The sequence below is a fragment of the Micropterus salmoides genome, unplaced genomic scaffold, assembly GCF_014851395.1.
Source record: "Micropterus salmoides isolate LMB-PRFRI ecotype aquatic unplaced genomic scaffold, ASM1485139v1 Ms_hic_scaffold_358, whole genome shotgun sequence".
In the NCBI taxonomy this organism is placed as follows: Eukaryota; Metazoa; Chordata; class Actinopteri; order Centrarchiformes; family Centrarchidae; genus Micropterus; species Micropterus salmoides.
Window position 1 is genome coordinate 1 of NW_024042906.1, and position 24,947 is coordinate 24,947.

The 24,947-nt window shown below is 41.4% G+C and overlaps 3 protein-coding genes across 4 annotated transcripts; 1 reads left to right on the forward strand and 2 right to left on the reverse strand.

Annotated features, from left to right (window-relative positions):
* Positions 1 to 5: 5 nt before the first annotated feature.
* LOC119884601 (thrombospondin-4-B-like) lies at positions 6 to 6,089 on the reverse strand (the record flags this gene model as incomplete). The annotated part of the gene is made up of 13 exons (XM_038694987.1): positions 4,283 to 6,089; positions 3,174 to 3,371; positions 2,773 to 3,020; positions 2,523 to 2,625; positions 2,309 to 2,400; positions 1,586 to 1,637; positions 1,277 to 1,473; positions 1,032 to 1,169; positions 833 to 913; positions 592 to 744; positions 361 to 465; positions 161 to 268; positions 6 to 68 (listed from the first exon to the last, which is right to left on the reverse strand). Coding segments are annotated over exons 1-13 (1,620 nt in total), but the record flags the coding sequence as incomplete, so codon positions are not given.
* A 13-nt stretch (positions 6,090 to 6,102) lies between these two features.
* mtx3 (metaxin 3) lies at positions 6,103 to 11,534 on the forward strand. Of its 2 annotated transcripts, XM_038694988.1 has the most exons (9): positions 6,103 to 6,217; positions 7,782 to 7,851; positions 8,079 to 8,155; positions 8,245 to 8,337; positions 8,426 to 8,608; positions 8,730 to 8,806; positions 9,158 to 9,315; positions 9,562 to 9,650; positions 9,819 to 11,534. In XM_038694988.1, the coding sequence occupies exons 1-9, from the start codon at positions 6,137 to 6,139 to the stop codon at positions 9,912 to 9,914; spliced, it is 924 nt and encodes a 307-aa protein (XP_038550916.1). In that variant the 5' UTR covers positions 6,103 to 6,136; the 3' UTR covers positions 9,915 to 11,534. The 2 variants fall into 2 exon arrangements, with proteins under 2 accessions (XP_038550916.1, XP_038550917.1); XM_038694989.1 differs by lacking the exon at positions 9,562 to 9,650.
* Positions 11,535 to 12,541: 1,007 nt separating this feature from the next.
* cmya5 (cardiomyopathy associated 5) lies at positions 12,542 to 24,695 on the reverse strand (the record flags this gene model as incomplete). Its single annotated transcript, XM_038694991.1, has 13 exons — positions 12,542 to 13,626; positions 13,717 to 13,893; positions 13,976 to 14,093; positions 14,215 to 14,348; positions 14,680 to 14,827; positions 15,039 to 15,185; positions 15,956 to 16,090; positions 16,193 to 16,317; positions 16,421 to 16,443; positions 16,547 to 16,765; positions 16,968 to 17,063; positions 20,602 to 23,871; positions 24,071 to 24,695. Coding segments are annotated over 13 exons (5,470 nt in total), but the record flags the coding sequence as incomplete, so codon positions are not given.
* Positions 24,696 to 24,947: the final 252 nt, after the last annotated feature.

Consider the following 24,947-nt stretch of genomic DNA (forward strand, 5'->3'; position numbering starts at 1 on the left):
CAGGCATCACCATGGACGTCCTTATCGCTGTTCCTTTGGTCTACATTAGGAACGAGCCAGCAGTTGTCCTGGGGCAGGCAAATAAGATTCACTGTATAGTGCATGGCCTCAGTGAGAGAGTATCTCCTGTATGCTGATTCTGTGGAGCTTCGTTACTTACATCTATGTTAATGATGCCATCACTGTCTGCGTCGTCATCACAGGAGTCACCCAACCCGTCCCTGTCTGCATCCTCTTGGCCAGAATTTGGCACAAACACACAGTTGTCCTGGACACAACACAGCAAAATACATACAGCATTATTTTTAATACTAGCATGGATTAAATGCAAGAGAATGTAGGGAGTATAGACACGAGTACCTGATTACAGTTGTTGTCAATGCACTGGAGCTTATTGTCAGGATATGCGTCAATATCTGTGTCCTTTCCACATACATAACCATTACCTGCCCAACCAACGCCACACTAAAACACACAGAAGAGGGAAAAGGCATGGCGTGACATTTTATGTAAATTATGTAGAACAGCACATTCATGATCCAGGAGTATGCATAAAGCTGAATATGACGTCACTATTTTCTAAATTCTTACCACACAGCTAATGCTGCCATCTCTCTCAACAATACACTCGGCATTGATGTCACAGGGGTTGGGCTGACCATTGGGGCAAAGCCTGGTACCATGGCAGCCTCTCACCTGGTCACCTGTGAAGCCAGTTTTACACTCTCCGCAGCGGAAGGAGCCCTGGTAAGGACAGTACAGAGTCACAAACCAGGGCCTTCTGCTATAAGAGAGTATGATAATAACCATACACCAGCTCCAGTGGTCTTACTATAGTGTTGAAGCAGTGCGAGTTGGCAGTGCAACCTCCATTCTCAGGCGGACCCAGACACTCGTTTATATCATCACACACCTGGGAAGAGCAAATGAAAGACAGTATATAAAGAAAAAGATTCATATTCTATCAACAGGCACATATAAATCAAACAGAATGAATATTTTATATACAGTGGATTACATTGTTTTTGTACCTGTTTGTGTGACTTAGCATAGGACACACCCACTCCATTTAACTGTGGTCCGGTGTATCCCAGAGGGCATTTTCCACATCGAAAACCAGGAGCAGTGTTCACACACTTGACACCAGGGAAACACGGGCTAAACTGGCACTAAAGCACACATATAAGACAGAACATGGTCAAATGCAAACTAGTGCTACTTTCACCTACTGGTTGCAGAGATTACACATGCACACTAAGAAGCATACAATCCATACCTCATCCACGTCATCGCAGTGTACCCCGTCTCCTGTATAGCCCTCTGGACAGGGGGCACACTGGAAACTCCCTGACTCCGCACGGATGCACATGTTCTGTCTGAAACAGGTCCCAGGTGGGCACTGAGTCTGATGCTGAGGCTGCATGACAACTGGGCTAGGAGCTGGACCTGTGTTGGTTGGATTGCCCCTGAGATCTGTGGGCACACATAGACAGATACGAACACACCTTGATGAAATGTCACTTTTTTCAGACATGTCTAAATATGGCATAAATTAAAAGTCTGATCATAGTTTTATACTGCTTACCACAGACAAGACACTCTGAAATGGTATTCCTCAGAAAATTTGTCTCCTTAATCTTAACCAGAAAGAAACAGAGTGTAGAGCTGTTAGTCAGGATGAACTGTCGTGCTTGGGTAATTGTGTTATCACTTCACAGCTTATATCAATACAGGGAAAATCAGAATTTTTGAAAAGCTATAAAATGTGTGTCTGCTAAGGTGAGCTTCGGTGATCTGTCTCCTTATATAAAAGATTATCTCAGTGTGTCTGACAAGTCTGAGTTGCTGAACTATATAACGAGCATTTGATTGCCTCAGGCTCCCTGTTTGATGCCCTATCTCCTAACAAATCCTTCGCTTTAAATGATCATCTGAAGTCATCCAATTCTATCTCCTGCTCGCTTTTACTCTTGAAACGAGAGAGCTCCAAAATATCAGCAGATCCTCACAGTCAATCTTATCCTGAGGAAAAAGGATGGTTGTCAATCAGCCCACATTCTTCCACTTTTAAAAGTAGGTAACTCTTATAAACAACCGGGGACCTCTCCACATTTTCTGCTACACAAGCGGCTCCACAGAACTTCTTCTTCCATTTTATCCATTTAATTCAATCTCAACATCATCCTGTTTTAATTAGCAACCAAAAAGCAATATTATCAGCAGTTTATTATAACTGTTGAAATAATGTGGTTCTCTTTTATTGATTTTCCAGAACATATTGAACAATTTCAATTTCCCATTTCTTTACCTGCTGGTTGAGCAGCTCCTTCATCTCAGATAACATGATCCTCAGCTCCAGCATGGTGGCCTGGTCGTGTAACGTCCGGCCTCCCTGGATACCTGAGGGAATTTCACAAATCAGAATTAGAGAATCAAATCCACAACACATCTACCAGGTTTAAGGTAAAAAGACCGCGTGTTTGTCAGGTTATGTCAGACAGTCGGTTGCAATCTGTTCTCACCCAGCAGCTGCAGAGATTCAACCTGATCCACGCTACAGTCCTGCAGAGTGGCCACGTTGTCTATGGTGTCCTCTATCACCAGCTTCAAGTCTGTCAGTTCATCCTAACAAAGGAATAGAGGACAGAAGAAATAAATTAAGCAATCAGAATGAAATACATGTAGCATTCGTCTATCAAGTTATTGCGCTGCTACAACAGTATTTATATTTATGCTTATCTCTTGAATCTCAATTGTAAACTTCTTATTCACCTGTCCATTTGCCTGCAGGGTCCTAAGTGCCACCTTGTTGGGACCAGGTGGCAGTGACCCAAACGCAGCCGGCAGATCGTCCAAAGTGTGTGCCAGTCTGCAGTCTATATAGATGTTGAGACGAGGTGGGCCGCGCTGTAGGCCGCTGGCATGTAGCATAACGTGGTGATCTCGGCCATCTGCCAGGGAGGCGTGATTGAAACTGGTTGTGCCAAATCTGCTGTCAGCCTTCTGGTAACGAAGGGTCACTAGAGATGGAGAGAGAAGCCAGAGGAGAGGAAACAGACAGCGGGGCGGAGAGACAGATAAAGGCAGCAAGAGAACACAAGTGAAAACAGATAATGCAGTCTGTATACGTAGTTGTCACAGACACTGTCACGTGTGTCAGTATAATAATTCACCCTTGCTCAGTTTGGCCTGCACGCTGAGCTCCAGGTACTTGGTGTTGTCTTTGGGGTTGATGACACTGTAGAGAGAGGTGGGGGCCTTGTTGCGGAGCGTGAAGGAAGAGAGGAGGAATGCCTCATCTCGCCCTTTGTTCTTCAGGCTTCCTTGGAGCAAGTCTGGCAGGCAGTCTGGAGAATCCAGCAGGTCATAGACTAACACAGGAGAGCACTGTTAAAAACTTGCATTACAGTGCTGTAGATGCATTGTACCATAATTGTGACAAAACAATCCAGAGAAAAGGCAAATTAACAAAGACAGTAAGGGAAACATACAGTATAGTAGTCAGTCAATAGTGTACAAGGAGCTTAGGACGTATTTACCAACTGAAAGAACTCCATCTGGTACACTATAAGTGGTGCTGACTTTCTTTTTTGTCAGTATTAATGGAGAGTTTTCTGAGTTTATGTCTTGATGGCTATAGCTCGCAGTGTACTGTGGATTGCTAATGCTGAGTCAGTATAGGACTTTATTATGTGTGACAGTGCATCTGTATGTGTGTGAGTGCACGTTCATGTTTGTATCGTGCTGTGTTTTATAGAGTGGTAGACTGGAGTCGCAGGAAGGAGCCACAGTAAACTCTTTCCACTGGAACAAATCTACTGCCTCACACCCACATGCACACACACACACATATGCAAAAACACTTGCACACAGCACATGAGCAGAATTCAAGAATAATACAAAGTGACAGGAAACTGTAGGGAAACATTTGTGTGGAGATTCCAGGAAAATTTAAGTTTTGCACATGCACTTTCTCAGATGGCAGTTTGTGATGGTTTACCATCTAAGACTGACATTATTTAGGTCAGACTGTTACTAGATCCCAGATGTCATATTCTAAAAGCCACAAAAAAACAGCTTCATGCCATCCAAATCAACAGAATTACCCTTGTTATTTGCAGCTTGCTGCAGACTGGAAGTTGCAAGACCAGACAACAGTTTGTTAGGAATACTTCAATGAAAAAGACAGTGAAACAGACTTCTTTGATAGTGATGTTAAAGAGGTTTTTAACATGTGCTCGTGATGTTTTCCGAAAGGGCATGGATGGTGAAAAGTACTTACCAATGCCTTCAGCTGTGACAGTAAGCACCAGCTGTTGCAGCACTAGAGACAGAGCCGCTGCTCTGGCCCACACACCCATCATCAGTGCTTCAGTATGGGACACAAAGCTGCGCTCCTGAAGAAAGAACTGAGTTTCCTCTTGTGGCTCAATAAGAGGATCACAGATGAATTGCCTATTTTAATGATCCAACAGAACAAAAGACAAATCCAGATGTTGAGGCAAAATCTCAGCAGAGGTGAGATGGTTTTGTGGCCACAGGCACAGCTTTTAAAGCAGAGGGGAGTGTCCTTGTACTCTACTGTTGTAAATGTGGCACAGTGTAGGGGCTATTTTAATGGTTTGTGGGAGTGTCCACTTGCTACTGATAGTTTGATCTAATGATACCTTGTATATTGTCCCTGTGTGTAAAACCTGAAGTAGTACTACTACATGCTAGAAACTGTGTAACAAAGAAACATCTTCAACATTTAAAAAAAAACATAGGGCACTATACATAGTATTTTATTCTACAAAGGGTTGTCAGAGTGGTGTATTATTTGTATGAGCTAAATGTGAGGTTTATTTTTCATGAATTTATTACCCTGTTTTATTTAGTCAAGATAAAGCTTTTAGTCCTTTAGTCTGGGGATTTGGAATATAATGCCATACAAAGGATGCTACATCAGCCTGTACACAATCAGCCAAATCTAAAAAAATGTCTGGAATCCATTGTCTTAAGGGAGAAAAACTTTGACTTTGAATCTGTCATAAATGTGGATTTTATCTCCTAGCTCATCTCCCGTAAGTCAGCTGAATTTTGTTACTGTTTGCCAGATGTTTTTAATTTAATTTAACTTGTTCTACATGCCTCTGCAAACCTTTTCTTAGTTCCATCTGTTGGAGAATGTGGGAAAGGAAGGACAAAGAGAGCTGGACTTGGGACCCTGGAAACCTTTCATGATAGACGTCTGGTACTCGTCTTAAAGCTTTCTCTACAAACCTCAAGTACATTTCAACATCTCAGCTGCTGGTCCGGGCCAAAGAGAGACATTTACCATCCCTCAGTGCATTATCACCTTGCATCCGTCTGTGTCTGGCTGTCTGGTCTCTGACCAAACACCTGGCAGACTGACTATCAGCAGAGGGACAGACATTGTGCTATTGTAGCTGAAATTAAGTGAAATGTCACAAAAAATTAGTTACCGCTTTTTCAAAAACAAGATGAAAGAATATAATTGTTATTCTTGAAGTTAAAATATGATTCTCTAAGCATTTGTTTTGTTGACATTTTACAATAGTAACCAAGGAAGGAGGTAAGGAACAATTAAGAGACCAATCAGGACCTAACTGCTAAGTAAAATATAGATAACACATAGTGCCAGAATAAGTCTTACTACTACCCCAAATACTTGACAAGAGACTGCTTTATGCTCAATTTAAAGTATATATATGGTATATTTGGTTTTCCTTATCAAAATGGAGGGTCTAAGGATAAAGTATGTTGTATGTTGTACATATTGTAAAGGCCTTTGTGATTCTGGGCCACATCAATAATACTGACTTGACTATATTAATGAATCATTGTTATAGGATCAATTCCTATTCTGTATCTCAGCATACTGGAGATTTTCTAAATAAACCATTCCTGAATAATTCTGAATCTTTTGGAGCTTTTGGTCAAATCACCCAATCTTTCTCAGCAGACATTACTGAACATGTTAAATGTTAATATATAATCCTAGGTGAAATACGCTTGACAGAAAACATTTGAACATTTCTCATCTGGTTATTCCTTCCCCAGATGTTTCCGCCTCTGCAGCCTCTGATATGACAGGTACCTCGTGACGTCAGCAGCTCCTGCCACTAGTCAAAACATGGCGGCTGCCATGGAGCTGAGATGCTGGGGAGGAGACTGGGGTTTGCCTTCTGTCCACAGCGAGTCGCTCATAGTTTTGGTAAGTTTAATGTCTGCTTGTAAAAACAAATACGGCTACAACATCCAGCCCTACTTTCAAGTCGAAAGGTTTCTTCTCCCGGCTTTTCTTTGCGTCTTCTCTGTGTATCTCTGGTTAGCTTACATGCTAACTTACCTACTGCAGTTTGCTTGTGTTAGCTGCTCATGCTCACCTCGATGTGCAGGATAGGAAAAAAAAATAGTTCCAGTTGCATTTGATGTCTGCCCAGCTGCATCGTAACAACTGTGCATTGCATGCTCTGTCTTTCATGGATGGCTGGTTGTCAGAAATCACTCTCATAGCTGACAAAAATGCGGTCCTTCAAGGTCAGCTTGGTGAGGCTCGGATTTGAATTTATTTGGGTATTTTCTTCACTCTGTCTCTAGATATCTATCGACGGTGGCCGAGGTAGTAACGGGTAGTAATAACCTTGTCAGAAAATTAACATTGAGTTGTTTGCTGGCTGTTGTCATGTCGTTATCTCTGAGTGAATCCATGCAGTTATAACTCTTGCCACAAGGTGACACTTAGGCGAATATGACATGTAGACCACATGTATGGACTTGTATCCATCGTTGTCACTGGTGTGTTCACCGACTGAAAACAGACATTTAGTGTGTGACATTATGATTAATTGATTACACAGTAGACAGTAACAATCAATGTACTGTTTCACCTATTTTTATGCCAAACAGTCTCTGGTTCTGGCTCCTCCTGTGAGACGATTTGTAGCTTTTCTTTGTTTTATGCAATTGTAAAATATAAATAGGCCTATAACAAATGCTCAATTTAATTCATATTTCATTTGAATCACGAAGACTCAGCACTTATTTTTTCTGTTAAGATATTTATTTTGTTGAGGAAAAAGAACTGATAAAAGATTTTACTTAATTTTACTCGTGCATATTTGTTGAAAAAAGTTTTACCATTATAATTGTGTTGAATGTTCTACCTCATACTGAAATGGTCCACCGTTTGGCAAGTGTTTGACACAGAATATTTTAAAACCACAGTTAACCATCTGGTTTCTTCAACCTTCACCCAAGAGCAAAAATCAGCCGTTAACTTTTATCATGGTTGTTATCTTGATAGAACATTTTATAAAATGTTTATCATGATAACAGTTTTGGCCATATCGCCCAGCCCTAACTTTAAACTGAACACCTTTGAGTGTTGGACAAAATTAGACCTGCCATTATTTGACATTTTTCACCCTAAATGATTCATCTTAAAAAATAATTGACAAAGTATTTGATAATGAAAATATTCATCAATTTATTTAATTACATCTATACGTCTTCACTTTGGTCCATTTTTTATTTTCCGGCTTTGCTTGTTTTCCCTCTTCCTGTAAATGAAGCTGTTTCTGGTCTGCTGTGTAATCATAGGGGTCCTGTGTGCCAAATCAGCTTTTAGAGCCAGTGAAAATGTTCCCGATGCTGGTGTATGCTGTATTACTTTTGAATTTGGATCAGTAGTTCCAGCATAATATCAAATCAGAAATGTACTAACTGTTGTCTCTTTTTTATCATCTGTCCTGATTTAAGTGTGGGTTTTCTTTCAGGCCTATGCCAAGTTTTCTGGGGCAAAAGTCACAGTTTCTCCCATAGACTGGACATGGAAAACTCTAACAGGTGGGCTTCAGCTGCTTCCTATAAACCAGAATTTCTGTAATACTCTAACAATCTTGGAAAATTTGCCAGAAAACAGTTGACACAGATTTATTTTCATTATTTTCATGTTTTTTTATGCATCTGAGTCGGTTCCAAAATGAAGTGAATTAATGTAAATTGAAGTACTGCTCTTCAATTTTACTTTTCTCATGAATTGTAATATCTTCTTCCTGTCGTTCAACCTGCAGCGACAGTCCCAGAGTTTCTTTGTGGAGACACTGCAGTTCAAGGACCTACAGAGATTCTCAACTTCCTGAGGAAACAGGTCAGAGTGGTCATTAAATGGATGTCCCCAACCCCATTTAGCAGAATTAGTAGATCTGATATAACATTTGAGATTTGTCTTTTTTTAAGAGGTTTAATGCAGACTATGAGCTGACAGCCAGACAAGGAGCAGACACCATGGCATACATCGCTCTGCTTGAAGAGAAACTACGACCAGCTCTGGTAACACCATCTCTCTTCTGCTTCTTCCCTGACAAGAACTCATCTGTGAGGACTGTTAATATTAACAGTGACGCTTTGTGTCTCACAGTTGCACACTTTCTGGGTGGATGCAGAAAACTACGGCAATTTGACACGGCCGTGGTTTGCTTCACGCTCGCCGTTCCCTCTTAACTTTCTCGTCCCTTGTCGCCATGCCAACATCGCCCTCTCCCGCATCCTTCTAACAAAAGGAGAGGCGCCGCTACACAGAATCACTGAGGTGGAGGGAAAGGTAAATATTGATCTGTGCGATTCATCAGTCACATGTTCTGTCAACATGTCAACTCTCTACACTCTCTGTAGTTGTGACTGCAAAGTTCTCTTTGTCACAACTTTCTCACTGTCTGCCTCAGATCTACAGTGATGCTAAAGAGTGCCTGAATCTTCTCTCCTACAGACTGGGAACAGCAAACTACTTCTTTGGCAACTCGTGAGTTCTTTAATGTTTAATTTTCATTACAAGGTGTAATGAATGATGTGTACATCCCATGTAGGTGCAAAGCTATTGGAAAACAGAGTAGAAAAAGCTTGAATAATTGGGATGGAAATTTTGAGACACAGATTGGGATTTCTCAATATGGAAAATCACATTGTCAGTCAAGTTGTCCAGTTGATGTTCATTAGACTGAGGGCATGCGTCATTCTGGGAGAAATCGACATAAAGTGCTCTGCAGTGAGAGTGCAACATGAGTAATACTGCTTTTTGATGTCTCATAGCCCTATATCACTTGTGTCTGTGTGTGCCTAAATGTATTTTTGTATACATGTTTTGTGTTTGTAGGCCGACCAGCCTGGACGCCTTTGTGTTTGGTTTTGTAGCTCCACTTTACAAAGCCAGTCTCCCCAGCAGCCCTCTGCAGAGCCACCTCAGACAGCTGGATAACCTCACACGCTTCTGTGACGACATCCTCGCAGTCTACTTCAGCTCGGACCACCCTTGTAAGATCGCTGAAACAAGTACACACACTCTTGGGGCTTTAGCTTACACGCAATGATGCGGGGGAAGTTTTACATTTGCAAGCACACAAAACCACTAAAATCATCAGCACTTTCCTTCTTCTCACATCTTTGTTTCACTGCACGCTTGCTCTTTGATTTATTTTTGGGCACTTAATTGACCTAACACCTTACACTCTCTGCTATCTCCTTCTTCTGCGGTTGTCCCCTTTCTTCATCTCTCTCCAGGTCCACCCCCACCTGTTCAGGAAACAGTGGATGCCAACCTCCAGAAACTAACTCAGCTTGTTAACAAAGAGTCCAACTTGATAGAAAAGGTGCTTCTGCTTTCCTTTAATCTTCTTTGCATGGGTTCATGGTTGCATTTGGCAGGTACAATCTCTGCTGTACTTAAAGTATACAAATTGTCTCTTACTGAATATTTGTCATATTATTTTCTGCTCGTGCATCTGTGCTCTAACTAAACTGGGCATACTGTACTATAGATGGATGACAACCTTCGCGGCAGCCCTCAGCACAAACCCCACAGACCAGAACCCAAGCCCAGTCTGGCCAGTGAGAAGAGCTCCACCCCTGCCTAACTCTTGACCTGTCAACCCTGATCCAGCCTTATTATTGGAGGAAGAACAGCCTGTAGATGATAGAAGCAGTTCTGAATCTGATTCAACATCCTGAAATAAAAAAAAATGTCATTCAGCTGAACTATGATATTAATGGCAAATAACCTAATAATTAATGGAAGTACGACTATATAATTATAAAAGAGTCTATTTTACAGCAATGTAATTATGATAGATTTTAAAGATGTTAGTCTGAAAGAGAGGGGAAAGTGCATGTGTGAGTTTTTAAAAAACGGTTGAGCGCATGTACGTGGTTAAGGATGGAAGGCTATGAAGTGGTGCTTGAAGAGAAAGACACAGAAAGTTTGAACAAAAGTCAAAATGAAATGAAAAGTCCTGCAGGGAAAAGGAGTGGCACGGTTTGACCTCTGAGTGGGCCACTTGTTAATATTTCTTTTAACCTCACCTTCCTTTTATTTTCTATAAGAAATGTGTATTTTCTGTGTGTTTTTTTTTGTCACAATACAGTTAATGCACCATAGGAAACATGTGGAAATGTCCTCACCTGCCTCATGAGGATATTGAAGTCACTGGGTTACAAGATACATTGGTCACTAAAGTAGAACAGTGTTGGGCTAGAGCACCTTATGGTAAGATATGTTTAATTAGCTCATGTTACTCCAGTTTATAAATCTGTGTTTTATCATGGAGGATCTAAAATTCAAATATTTTAATTAGTATAATGTACAGTATGTATGCAGTCTTGACTATAGGCCTAAGCAATTACTTACTTTGCTTTTCCCTCACCTCTGCTTTGTATAGCTTGTATAGTTGTAAATAGTTTCATGATTAACATCAATGCAATTTTACTTGTGGTTTCCTCTAATAGGGCTGATCCGCTTATTTGCAAACTTTGCTAAAAAAACACTGAGGTAATGGAAAGGCCTTACACACTGCATTAACTTATTCATGAAAAATATGTGGCACTAATATGTTTTTGTATGTCTTTCATAATTGTTTCTTTGCTGTGCACGATAATCTGTGTCATGTAACAGTCCACTCACTTCTGTTTTCAACAACCATTTTTGTACAACATTTATGTTCTTTAGGTTTTTCTGTGCCTGTTTCACCTTGTTAAAACAAAAGTGTCTGTCCCATTTGGGAATGTCTCATTAGCTGCCTTTTTCTATGCTTAGAATTTATTTTCCTACCATGTTCCATAATATCCTCACAGCTCATACATTATTGAACTGTCTGTACTCCATATGATTGCTTTCATGATTTATCTGTATCTTAGTCTAGATACCTAGACTCTTGCAACTTCCAAAATCCAAAAACATCTCTTCATGGTTACATTCCCTTTAAAGCAAAATATCCTGAAACAAAAGGATTCATTGGTGTGTGTGCTGTGCGCGCGTGTGCTGCCAATTACAAAATGTTGTTGGACAACTAACAGGCTTGTGAGGAATTTATGGGTACAGTGTGCCTTCATGACTGCTGGTGTCTTTGTACAGTTGTCAAAATGTCATAATTTTGAAAGACTTTCATAAATTATCTTTGTCGTTTATGTTACTGTGGTTCATTTTCTGTGGATGGTTGGTATCAACTGTCTTGATCTTGAAATACAAACATGATAATCCATTCATGGCTCATTGTCTTTTTTTCAAGCAAATTTAACCTCTTAATATAATTTCACTAAATGTGCCTTTAAACAGTCTACTGGAGTCTAGATTAAAATTGTATGAGAGCCTCCTAATTTGTGCTTTAAAAGATGTAGATGTTTCTTGGGTGACTTGTTTTTCCAGTAATAATCGCAGAAAATTTCAGATGAGGTACAAAAACAGTCCCCAGTCTGCAGCAGTGATACTGGCTCCTAACTTTCCACTGTAACAGAAACTGATCTTCCCAACTTCCCCACCCAGTGTTATCCACCGCAGGAAGGCAGAGAAGAGTCAGTCCCAGTAAAATAAGGCTGTCACTTTCCTTCGGGTTCCAGTTGAGCGGTCCAGCACAACACATGGGAGCCAGCAGCTGTTCCCTGATGGTCGGCACACTCCTCTTCTTCCTTTCACTCCCCCCTCTGTCTTTGTTTTTTCACAAATGGGGAAAGGTGTGACTGGAAAAGGTGCGAGTGCCTGGAAAAATAGTGACGTAATAATTGGGAAATTACATGTCCTCTGGAGAACCATATGTGGCTTTGTCAGCGAGGTGTTGGTTCCCAAAACTACAGTAGCAGTAAATCGTAAAAAGCTATCTGTAAGTCTGTATGCTAGATTTAGCAGAGGTTTTTAGGATTAATAGCGATAAATCATTTGATTGATTTCGGCCTGATGCCCCTTTCAATTCTAGAAGAGGGTAAACGTGTTCAACTCACATTTTTGCCCACAATTTGTGTATCAAAGTGTACCCATTTTTAGGGTTTATAAGAATGTATATTATATTACATTTCTGGAAATATATTTGATTTCTATTTAGTTATAGCGTATTCAGGATCCTTTTACGTGACTACACGCTGCAGTAGAGTATATTGTGTATCTCAGTTCAGGCGATTTCCTAAAAAAAAAAACAGAGTACTGAGGCCCTCTGGTGGTGAATGTATGTTAGAAAGATTGCTAATGAGATCAGTCAAAACAAACTGTCAGTCCAGCTGTGCAAATAGAAAAATAAACATGTTCATTCAGCTCAGATGTGAAAATCAGTTTACAAGACAGGGAAAGGAAAACAGTTAATCTCCACTTGCTGTGAGTTGCACATAACAAAATATAGAATTGATCACATCGGTTTACAAAGGTTATTTACACAAATTCACAATATGAAACACAGTTCAAGTTCTACAGTATATTTCTTGGCGCTATAAATTCCCTTAAAGGATTTTTAACTACTGTTTGTCTCAATAATGACACAGTGTGTGTTTAACTTCAATGTGCAGTCAGACCCTTTACTCATGGAAGCTGTCAGTAAGGGTTTGGATAAAGAGGAGAAAACTGAAAATGAGTAAATCAGAACATTTACAGAACAGTACAAAACTATCATATCAGCGTAAGTTATGGTAAAAATTACATTTCACGTCTCCCTTGGTTGAACAAAATACTCGCGACACTCACCTGTTAAAAAAGTTCAAGGCACTAAATTTCAGTCCAGTTGTATTTCACACTGCCATCATTCATTTTCACTGCCTCTGTTTTTGATATTTACCATTTTATTTCTATTACCAAAAGATATAAATGTTGAATTGAATCCCTATTCAATCAGAGAATCCTTGTTTTGCAATGATGCACTAAAAACACACAAACCGATTAATGAGGCCTCTTAGAAGAATGGGAGCCAGTATGTCTCCTGCCTTTTTTGTGGCTATCAGTATATTGTATGTCCTGTTAGATCTGCAGATTTCTCACAATAATAGTCATTTTCAGATCATTCAAATCAATATATGTCCAGCATGAACTGTAAACTCCTCGGTGTGTGAGGCATTTAGCTGAGCTAGCTGTCCTTGATAAACACCGGCTTCTCCGGCACCATGCAGACCTCCAGGCTGCCCGGCATCTCCAAGGCCAGAGCAGGCTGGCACGGCTGGGTGAAGCGCTGGGAGAAAGTGCCTAACAACTGACCGCTTTGGGCATTGTAGAAAGACAGACAACCGAGTTGGTAATCCAGGAGAGTTCCCACTCGCTCAGGCATCTCAATCACAAACACACTGGACAAAACGTCATTGTGGAGCAATTGATACCTGCAGCTGGACAGACAAAGAGAGCAAAGGAAGGTGGGTTTAGACCAAAGTCGTGATAGGAAATACAAGGAATACGGGAAAATACTTTATGCATACCCTGATGGTGTAGGGACACACTGCAAACACCATGACTGGCTGTTCTCCCCCAGTGAGCTGTTTCTATTGGCTGAGCTGTATGCCACTCCAAGCCTGTAAGCTGTGCTTCCTGACACAATGGTCTCCCAGTAGTAATGTCCTTGTGCCGGCAACAACTCACCCAGGATGGATGGACACCTTGAAAACAAACAAACTCTGGTTTCCACATATTCCTTAAAATGTTTCTTAAGGGGGTCCAAAGGAGCTGATGGAAACTCACGGCGTGTCTGTAGATGGTGTGTTTTCGTGTGTATCCTGAGAGTAGTGCAGGGTGGTCTGGTCAACTGACAGCTCCAAAGCGGGGTGAGCTGAGGCTTTCAGCAGGTGGAACCTTGTCCCTGAAAGCAACAGTAACAGGTAAGAGAAAATAATTTACAAAACAAAAACATGTAAAGGAAACTGCTTTTCTGTTACAAAAAAATCTAAGTACAAAGAGAGTTTAATTGTGTGTTTCGTTACCTTTGGTGGAAATGAGTGCAGCCTCGCTCTGTTCGCTGGCTCCAGCTTCATTTACAGCTTTTATATAGAAGAGATAATTCACATTGGGCTGCAGGAGAACCCTCTGTTCACAATGTTTGATACCTGAGATGGACCTAGAGTATGTCCCCCCCACACACACACACGAAATGAAAGGAATAAACCTCAGTACCTCCAGAAGTGTCATAAGTGTATAAAAATATTTTACTGAAGTTTTTGTCCAGGTAGTTTGGGCAGGAAGTGTAGTCATGTCTTTTGTCTGTACATGTCATTTCTATATCAGAGACATGTACAGTTTATTATTTGTTAGTTTTAAACCAAATTTACTAGCTTTCCTAATATGGTCAGTGTCAGAAATTACAAACTGTTTCAAATTACTTTTAAAGCACTTTTCTGTCTTTCCCACACAGCTATTACAGTACCTATCTGGTTAAAACAAACACCCACCTGAGCCCCTCTCCCTCCAGTTCATACTGGTGGCTGTACTCCAAGGTGTAACTCTGTTCGAGAGTCTGTTTTTTTGAGCTCCACCGCAGCGTGGCTGAATCCCACATGACAGTACAGCGCTCTGTATCAATCACTGGCACTGATGGAGCTGCCAGAAAGAGAACAAGATATCAATAGTATGAAATCTGCCCCAGTATCTGTAGATACTGTATAAAAACAGAAATTACTGGTGAACACTGAATATTCAAACCAATCTTAACTCCCATCACAATGCTGGTAGAAATTAAAATGATGCTTTCCAGTTTTAACAGACAAATTTGTTATATTGCTTTAACTTCAGCTCCACTGTGTGGACTGACCAGTTCTGAAGGCGAGTCTCTCGCTGGGCAGAGAGCAGCCTGTATAGTTGACAGCCATCACCCAGACCTTGTAGGTCTTGTCAGGCTCCAGCTCCTCCAGGACACAATAACTTTCCTTCACTGTCACACGGTACTCCTCTGACACAGCTGTGGACAACAGCAGCCACAACAAAGCATTTTGTTTGTATGGTGTAACTCAGAAAGTCACAATTTTGTCAGAAAACTTTGGAGAAATAATCTCTTCTAAGTTCTAAAGTGTTGACAGGATTTAGAGTTCATATCAACAAAATATATACATATTATAAATACTACAAGATAATATACCATAAAATGTGTATTTATTGTGAAGGAATTTTAGGGGTACTATTACACAGGCTTTCCCAGGTCATGTTGGAGTCAAATGCTGAGCTAAACTAAGTCAAAGGTAACAACCAGTGATTCTCCAAAACAGTAGGTCAGACTCTGTCTCTCCTCTCTGCCTGCTTGGTAAACTGACTGGCGCAGCTGCCTTGATAATGATCCACTGTTATCCATTTTTTTCGGGTAACCCAAGGTCGAGATTATCTTTATTTTGTTTCATTACAGACAGACTGTCTGGCTGGCTCTGTGTAGAAAGTGTTGCATGTGTCATGAATCACACACAATGTGACTTAGGTTAACTTAGATAAGCTCCTCAGCCGAATCTCGTTAAACCTTGCAATGTTAAGTCTTCGTCAGTCTCAGAAACTTCTTCATCACACCTCAACCTGGCTCACCTTATCTACATAACATTTAAATAAAAGGACACTTTTTACATTTAATTAAGAGTTAATTGCATTGTCAATTAAAATGATTCCTTTACTATCTGAAGTAGATGGTGATCAAAATGTAATGTTGGTACTAATTGTCCAGTTTAAACACCACCCTTAAGTTTTTACCTCCTTGAGGATCCTCCATGCAGTACACCTGGAAGCAGTCTATGATATCTCCGGGGTTGACTTTCCAATAAACAGTGACGCTGGTGCTGGTGGCTGAGCCTGGCTCCTGAGGCTGCAGCGTAGGCCTCTGAGGCACTGGGGCACAGACCAGGAGACATACAAGATTCATAACTGCACACATATATACAAATCACACACGACTTCTTGTAGCTAAAGATATGTTTATATGAGACCTACCTGGGATTCCCTTGCGCTGTGCGAGGTGGGAGCTGGAAGTGTTGCCCTTGGCATAGTCCTCGAACACCAGCAGTCCCTTGGGACCCAGCTCCAGTGACATGGCAGAGTCCAGAGCTGCCTTGAGCCTGATCACACAACCACAGTATTATGCCTTTGGCCACAACCACAAACCTTCTTTTCTATATTCTGAGCTTGAATATACCCCTACAGTTAAATATTCCACATTACCTTGCATGAATGTCTTCGGGTGACTAGTAGGAGAACAAATTGAAGAAGGATTTATCAGAAATTTGATATAAACCTTGATTATTGGCCGGACATCATACCACTTGATCAACAAGCCTCAGGACTCACCCGTGCTTCAGTCTCAGCCTCCCTGGCCGTGGTCTCTAGTGTGGCCTTGGCAGAGTCGATACTCTCCTGGAAGGAGACAATCTGGTCATATAGCTGCTCCAGCTTGGCCTTCTTCTCCTCTTCCATGCTGACAGACATGTTGTTGTACTGCTCCATTACCAGAGCCATCATCTCCTCATTCTGCGCCTGCATCGCCGCCTCGATCTCAACACACTGGTCCTGGTCGAGAGGAGAGGGATGGAAAACAGATATTATATTCACAAATATTCACAAATGAAATAAATTTATGGTGGGTATCTTTTCATACAATCACAATGTTTTGTGTGTACAGCTCTAATGGCAAATATTAAAAAAAGGGGTATAGTCTCATTTTATTATTTATTGTGTTAAATGTGAATTAAACAAAGCCAGCTTGTTTTACCTCTACAGAGTTGTAGGCCAGTTCAAGCTCAGACACCAGGTCCTCTGTGTTCTCTGACCTCCCCTGAAGCTCTGAGATCCAGTCACTCAGCTTCTCCTGATAAAACAACACACTTGAAAGTAAAATATCACATTTATCTCCCAGCGCCTCTGACCGCAAGATACGGGAAATTGGGATTAAAAAGTAGGTTCACAAGTCGATTTAAAAAGAATACTCACATGCCCATATGTACAGTATATTCAAAGAGTTGTAATTATTTCTACACTCCCTTCCTAACATGCGTCCAGTGGAAGAGATGGAGAATAATAAAATCTACAGTCCTCTTTTCATGCACACATTTAGAGTCTTTTAGTACAAAATAACTGCTTTTTGTTTCCCCTGACAGAGAGGCTAACTCAGACTGCTGTTGCCTCATATTAATTTCAGCCGAATGCATTTTTCCACAAAACGAGGACTGTGGATGCATTTAAATCACGTTCAGAAAGAATTTCTTGGTGGCCCTTATAGAAAGGAGGAACAGTTATGGTAAAGAGTAACTCCTGAAATGTACATACTGAAATGTACATACAGTATGAGCATGTGAGTATTGTTTTAAGACAGACTTGGAAAAAAAAAATAAAAATTATTCTTTGAGCAAAAAATGATCATTACAACATTGTGGATATGATATGACTCTGATTAGGTACAAACAATGCAGAAATGTTTGTAATGAATTTGTATTTTAAGGACTAGTGTAATATTATATCAGTAAAATGCACTTTCTTGTTCTTTGCTAATAGAAAACAGACATGTCTGCTACACATTTAATCATGTCAGTGAATCAAACTTTCTAACTCCCTTTCTTTGAATTGTGTTCTTCTCCTTCTATAAAGCCTCAATTCATCACGTGCTAGGATATTCCCACCAGTGGCAATATCTTAAACATGAATTTTACTAAGGCAATCTGATATGGATCTGTGTGGTCCCAGTTAACGGGAGATAGATGTTCATAACTGTTGTTATTATTTAGACTGACAAGAAAGGTTAATCTTTAGGTAAAAGCCTCATGCAACTTTAAGGGGAATTATCAGGGAGAATATTCCAGGAGGAAGAACTGTGGCAGTCCCCTGTCACCACCTGAACACTGACAGCTCACATTTAACTAGTTCAAGGTGTGGGTGTGTGTGTGTGTGTGTGTGTGTGTGTGTGTGTGTGTGTGTGTGTGTGTGTGTGTGTGTGTGTGTGTGTGTGTGTGTGTGTGTGTGTGTGTGTGTGAGGAAGAATGTGCCAGCATACTTGCACACATCCATGTCTGAAGAAGTGCAGGAGCACATTGCACATTCAAGAGAATTGGACTGGATACAGTTTTGCCAAGTAGTTTTGTTAACTTGTCAGGATCGATTTTCCTCTCTAGAGTATCTGAATAGACTGCACTTCTTGGTGCTGAAGTCAGACTTGCATTATAGCTTTGATCTTTGTCTTATTTACAGTCCAGCTGTCAATGTTTCACAAAAATACAACATCACACATTCACAGGACCTGGTTCAAATATCATCTGGAAATGACATTTGATCCTCCTTAGTTTGTTCCAGCTTTCCTTCGATTTAGATGCCAGATACTTTACTGTGACTGTTTCTCAAGGTGAAATATCTCACTTCACTCATGTTGTACAATGTATCCTCAGAGCTTAAAGACAAACAACTGAATATTGTCTCTCACAGTGAATTGAGTGTCTTATAGCAGAATGAGGACTTTTCTCTAAATATTTTATATTTGAACAGGATGGACGAATGGCTTTTGGAAAACTGAAGGTAAAAGAAAACAACAATAATACTGATAATAATACAACTAATAAAAATTTTAAAAGGCAGACAGCTGACCCGGTGCTGACCCACTGGGACAGCGAGATCGAACAGATCACATATCAGTCTCCACTTGATGATGTCACACTAAACCTTTCCACTGATCAAAGCAGATCATTACATCACAACAATTTAATGTGCTTGGCCGAAGCCTGCCAGCAGCCTGAGAGCATGCAACCTGCCAGCATGAATGGAAAATCTATAGCCGACTAATTTAGGACCAGTTTATTATATGATGACCCAAACTAATGCCAGTAAAATGTGTGATGATCATAACCATGTGTTGTAATAATGCGGGTAAAGTGTATAATGATGAGCTGCTATTTGAGTTGAGCATACCATCAGACATGAGGACTGCAGCCCACTAAAATGATCAAACATATGCGAGACACTGTGAAGTCTCTGAGGCTACAGAGAGAACAAAAAGAAAAAAAAACATGTTATTTCCTCTAAAAAGGAATAATTAAGCATTTTGGGAAATATGCTTATTTGCGCCCAAAAAGACAGAAGATAAGAGTAACTCTCAAAATGTAGAACTACTCCTTTAAATCTATTTTTAACATTTTGCTACACCCTGCATGTCCACTGTGTAATATTCATTAATAATTTTACTGATGCTGTGCCAAGCTTTACTTTACTATACTTGTATTGTTTTCATTTGCACATCATTTGTTAATGTCATGTAGTGATTGTGGCACATTAACTTATTTAACAGTACTTCTTGCACAACACTATGTAAAAAGTACAGTCAATAAAGGGTCTACTTCAATGTCCTCCAAAGTTACCATACAGTTGAATCAACACCTCTCTAAAACAGTTTGAACAAAAACTGAACATTATAATCTTCATATAGGTAGGATTTATTGCAGGACTTTTTAGATATTTATTTATATATATTTATATTTTATACTACATTAGTTTTAGCTAGATCTAGCACTTTTCCACGATGGTGAAGAAAGCTCAAAAATACCTGTATTTCTTGAGGAAGCTTAAGAAGGCGAAATTCCTGTGCCAAGTTCTTGTCAGCTTTTACAGAGGAGCAATAGAAAGTATCATGACTGGAAATATCACAGACTGGCATGGGATGTGCACGGCCCAGGACCGGAGGGCTCTGGGTGATTAAAACCGCTCAGAAGATAATTGGTACCCATCTCCCGAGCATCAGTGATATCAGTGGTGGAGGTGAGGTTACCTACGCAGAGCCCAAAGGATACTAAAGGACAGTACCCACCCCAGCCACAGCCTGTTCACCCTGCTGCCTCCTGGGAAGAGATACAGAAGTTTCTGCTGCCACACCACCAGATTGCAGAGCAGCTTTTCCCCCCAAAGCTATCAGACTCTTAAGCTCAAATTAATCCTAAGCACTGCTCCATTGTATATAGTTTATTTCTGTTTACCATTTTTATAATTGCTTCTATATTAATGTATAGTGTCTGCTATGTAGCAGATGGGAGTTACAAACTCAATTTCCCTCTATAACCTGTTATATTGTGACAAAATTACTCTACCTACCTACCTACTTATTAAACATTCACAAACAAATGTGCAGTTATTCTACTTAGTGACATTAATTATGTATGGGGTCAATTAAACGACTGAAAGGTCTGTTAAAAAACTCCAATAACAGAAATCCAAACAGACTATCAACACCAATCAGAGATAGAGCAGATGAAAATCCATTGTATTTAATGCAGCTTTTACAGCTGTTACTGTTACTGAAACAGACCCCAAACATTGGGGTTAAAAATTAATGTGTATATAGACAACATGTTTGCATTCACATAGTATATTACCTTGATTTCCTCGTAGGCTTTGTCCACACCAGTCACCTCATGGCTGTGATGCTCTCCAGAGACACAGTCGTCCTTTGACAGCAGACATCCACAAGTGAGACAGAACCAGTCCATCCCCTCCAGCTCAGCAGCCAGTCGTGCCTGACTCTCCTCCTCTTCATCAAAGATTTCATAGTCAGCCTCAATGAGCTCTTCTTCTGGGGACAGATCAAATACTTTGTTCTCCTTCTCCATCTCCATCTCCATCCTTTCTTCTCTCTGCTGACCAGACTCAGGTTTTGGTTCCTCTTCACCTCTTTGTGTTTCAGGCTCCGGCATCTCTTTTGCATCCTGTTTAGATATTACCTCATATTCAAGCACCTCAGCTACTGATTCCTCTTGTTGATGCTGCTTGGTCTCAAGAATGTCATGCTGTTTTTTATCTGAGTCTGTCTTGACTTCTTCTGGCATCACAGGTTCGCATACTTCACTTGAAATCTCCATTTTAACCTCTGACTCCTGATCAGCTTCTGTAATATGTTGGCTCTGAACTGCCGTATCCTCTGTTAGAGCCTCACGTTCTTCTTCTCCTTCAGGAGCTGCTGTTTGAACATCTGTTGTCACAACACTTGTTACCTCCTGAAGATAAATCTGAACCTGAGTTTGGATCTCATTTTCATCCACTGGTTCCTCTTCACCTCTTTGTGTTTCAGGTTCCGGCATTTCTTTTGCATCCTGTTTAGATATTACCTCATATTCAAGCTCCTCAACAGTCACCTCTGGAGCCTCCGCAACTGCTTCTGATACGGGGGTCACTTTCATCTTGTGCATCTTTACCCTTTTTTCTAAGTCTGCTGCTTCTGATGTTGTATAGTCTCTGTGCAGACAACACAAATCCTCCGGGGGAGTCAAGCTCCTCAGAGGGGAAAAGATGGCCACGTCTTCCTCGAAGTCCTGCTCCACCTTCTGCTCCTCTGTGTTGGCCTCCTCCACAGGTAAAGGAGGAGAGTACTTACTGGCTAACTCATTACTGGGTAGTGCTTCTTCCTTTAGAACAACTTCTGGTTTTATTTCTAGTTGAGGCTCTGTCACTGTTTCCTCAGTTGGTGCCTGAAGCTCCTCTGAGCATATGGTGGTGGTTTCAGGTGCTATGAGACGTTCACATGTGCTGTCAGGTTCAGAGAGAGCTACTGTATAATTTGTAGTCTTCTCTGACCACTGACTAATCCCTATGTCCATCTCTACAGCTTGCCCTTTCGGGATAAGGAGGATTAAGTCATCATCTACATTCACCATCTCCTGAATAACAGTCTCAGTGTCCTCTGTGGATGTTTTAGCTTCAGCTTCAGTTATCAGCTTTGTTTTGTCTGAATCGCAGTCAGTTACTGACTCTTGTTGATGCTGCTTGGTCTCAAGAATGTCATGCTGTTTCGTATCCGAGTCTGTCACAGGTTTGCATACTTCACTTGAAATCTCCGTTTTAACCTCTGACTCCTGATCAGCTTCTGTAATATGTTGGCTCTGAACTGCAGTATCCTCTGTTAGAGCCTCACGTTCTTCTTCTCCTTCAGGAGCTGCTGTTTGAACATCTGTTGTCACAACACTTGTTACCTCCTGAAGATCAATCTGAACCTGAGTTTGGATCTTTTTTTCATCCACTGCTTTTTCAGTTACCTCCACTACTGCGTGTACTGTTGAACTACAGTCAGTGATAACCTCAACAGGAGCAACGTCTTCAGAAACAACTGCTGCTGCTTCTTTATCCTCACATAGCGATGTTTCAGCTGATGTATCTATTGCAGTAGAGGTGAGCATTTCCTGTCTTTTAGTCTCAGGTTCTTTGGCTTCTGCTGGTGCCTCTGCTTTGGCCTCAGCTACTACTCTCTCTTCAGCAGCCATCATCTTAGTGTCAGTAAGTGCCTCCTCAGACAAACTCTTCTCAGGGGTTTCCGTTTGTATTTCAGATTGAGGGATGATGTGAGGCACTTCATCGCTTACAGGTGCTATCACAGCTGTCTTTTCTGTCGCATTTGCAACCACCTGGGCTGTTTTTTCAATCGCTTCTTGTATCTGACATGGCTGCTCAGTTTCAATAACGCTAGTTGTTACTGCCGGCACTTCTCTCTGATGCTCCTCACACTCCTCTGTTTTTTCTACTTTACTGTCCACCTGTTGCATTTCGGGAAGTGGTTTATCAGTGCCGCTCTCAGGACAGTCAGTCTGATCTCTCTTTTCCTCATGTTCCACTTTCTGATCATCCATCTGATCCTTTCTCAGTTTGGACTCCTGAATAGATTCTTCTGAGGCTTCTCCGACAGCCTGTTCCTCAGTCACCAAGGAGATGTGTATTTCCTCCTTCTCCCTCTCTGGTTCTGTAACTATTTCTCTTTTCTCTTTGAATGTAGCTGATTTTAAATCTTCACTCCTACCTCCAACACTGACCTCCTGTGTCTTTGGTTCCTCTGTCTTTATCTTGTCCTCGTCTTCGTCTTCTTTGACCACTCTTGTCAGACATCCTGTCATTTCAAACTTATTCTGTGACCACATCCTCCTCCCCTCCATCTCATCCTCCGCTGGCTCTGGTTGTACCTCCACAGTGGGAGTTTCATCCTTCAAAATAAACTTCTCCAGGTACCCGTGCCCTTCCTCTGAATCTGACAAACGTCTCTTATAAGACGTCTCCGATGCTACGCTCTCTGCCTCAGAGTATTCCTCATCACTCTTTTGCCTTTCGCCTACAGCATCCTCATAAAGGTCTGAGTACATGAAGGACATGGCGGTGGGCTCCTCCAGCAGGATGAGGTCAATGATCTTAGGGGGTCCAGAGGAGATAAAGATGGGCGTGAGGATGGTCTCTTCACTCCCAAACAACACTGAACCACTCTCCTTACCAGATCTCTGGCTCTCTCGTCTCATTCTCATCCCTGCTCTACCCTCCACCTCATCATCATCTCTCCGCTGCAGTGCATCAGCAGGAGGTGCTTCTCCGTAGAAGACCTCATCTAGGTGTTCCCCGGCTATCTCCACATCTGTAACAAAGACAAAGGAGTCTTCTGATGCAGAGGGGCTGTCTGTGGCTGTCTCTTTAGCTGGCTTTTGATCCTCTACTGGGGGCTTTGCTGTAGGCTGATCTGCCGCCTCCTGCAGTTCTGGAGCTTGTTCCCCAGGGACCACCTCATCGAGCAAGGTAAACTTTTCAAAGTAGTCTATGTCGATGGTGCTCTCTTTCTGAGTGGGTGTGTGTCTGAGCTCTGTTTCAACTGACGGCTGAGAATAGTCTTGCTCTGAGTGCTGAGGAAAGATCACAATCAGCGAGTCAATCTATAGAGGCCAATTTAGTGTTTTAAAACAGCATTTTACTAGACATATTAAAATGTTGATTTCATGTTAATGGTAGAATTAACCCAAAATGGTGTTAGAAGGTGTGAAGAAATATTAAAGTACTTCATTATTAAAACGACTCAAATCAATCAGAGAAATCAGTACATACCTCTTGGTGAACAAGTATTACCCCTTCCTCTGGCATAACATGATACTGTTGCCGAGACCTGATCTTTGGAGTCTCGTCCAAATAAGACAAATTGTCCTGCAGCTCTGTGCTCTCCTCCTCATCCACAGTGGGAAGTTTGGAGGGGACTCTGATATTGAGAATCTCATAACCCTCTGAAATCAAACTAAACAGCTGCTGATCTTTGTTTTTGATTTCCTCCAAGTCCGGTTCTGTTTCGATTTTCTCCTGTTTGACATTGGGAAGGGAAACCTCCGCCATCTCCGGTCTCTCCGCTCCCAGAGCTGAAGCCGATCTTGAACTACCAGGTCGGCTCAGCCTGTCCCCCAGTCTGCTACTCCTTCCTCCAGACCTTATCCTCCTGCGGACTATTTTCTCCTCATCAAAGACGATGGTGATCTTTCCTGCCGCTCCAGGGCCCTCCATGCTGTAGGATTCAGAGGTGGAGCTGGTCTCAGAGGCCCAAGGGGTAGAGCAGCGGCTAGAGGCCGTCTCCCAAACAATGCCACTATCCTCACTTTGAACAGTTACCATGGAGAACGACGGATCCACCATAAGGCACTGGAGTTTGGGCTTCACAGACTGGTCCTGCACAACCTCTCGCAGACTGGAGGAGAGAAGAATGGGCAGAGTTAGAAGGAGAGCAGTTTACGAGAAGAGGAAGGGCATGACTAAACAGTCTAACTGCAAGAAGAGATCCTTTTGGCAACAACTCATTGAAATGCAAGCAGAGAACAAACCAATGAATCAAATTAAACATATCTGAGCAAGATGTGCCAGCATGGACACCACATTCACGTTTTGCACCTGAGGCAACTTAGCTGAAAACATGATAACACCCACTGATGTATTCTCAAGA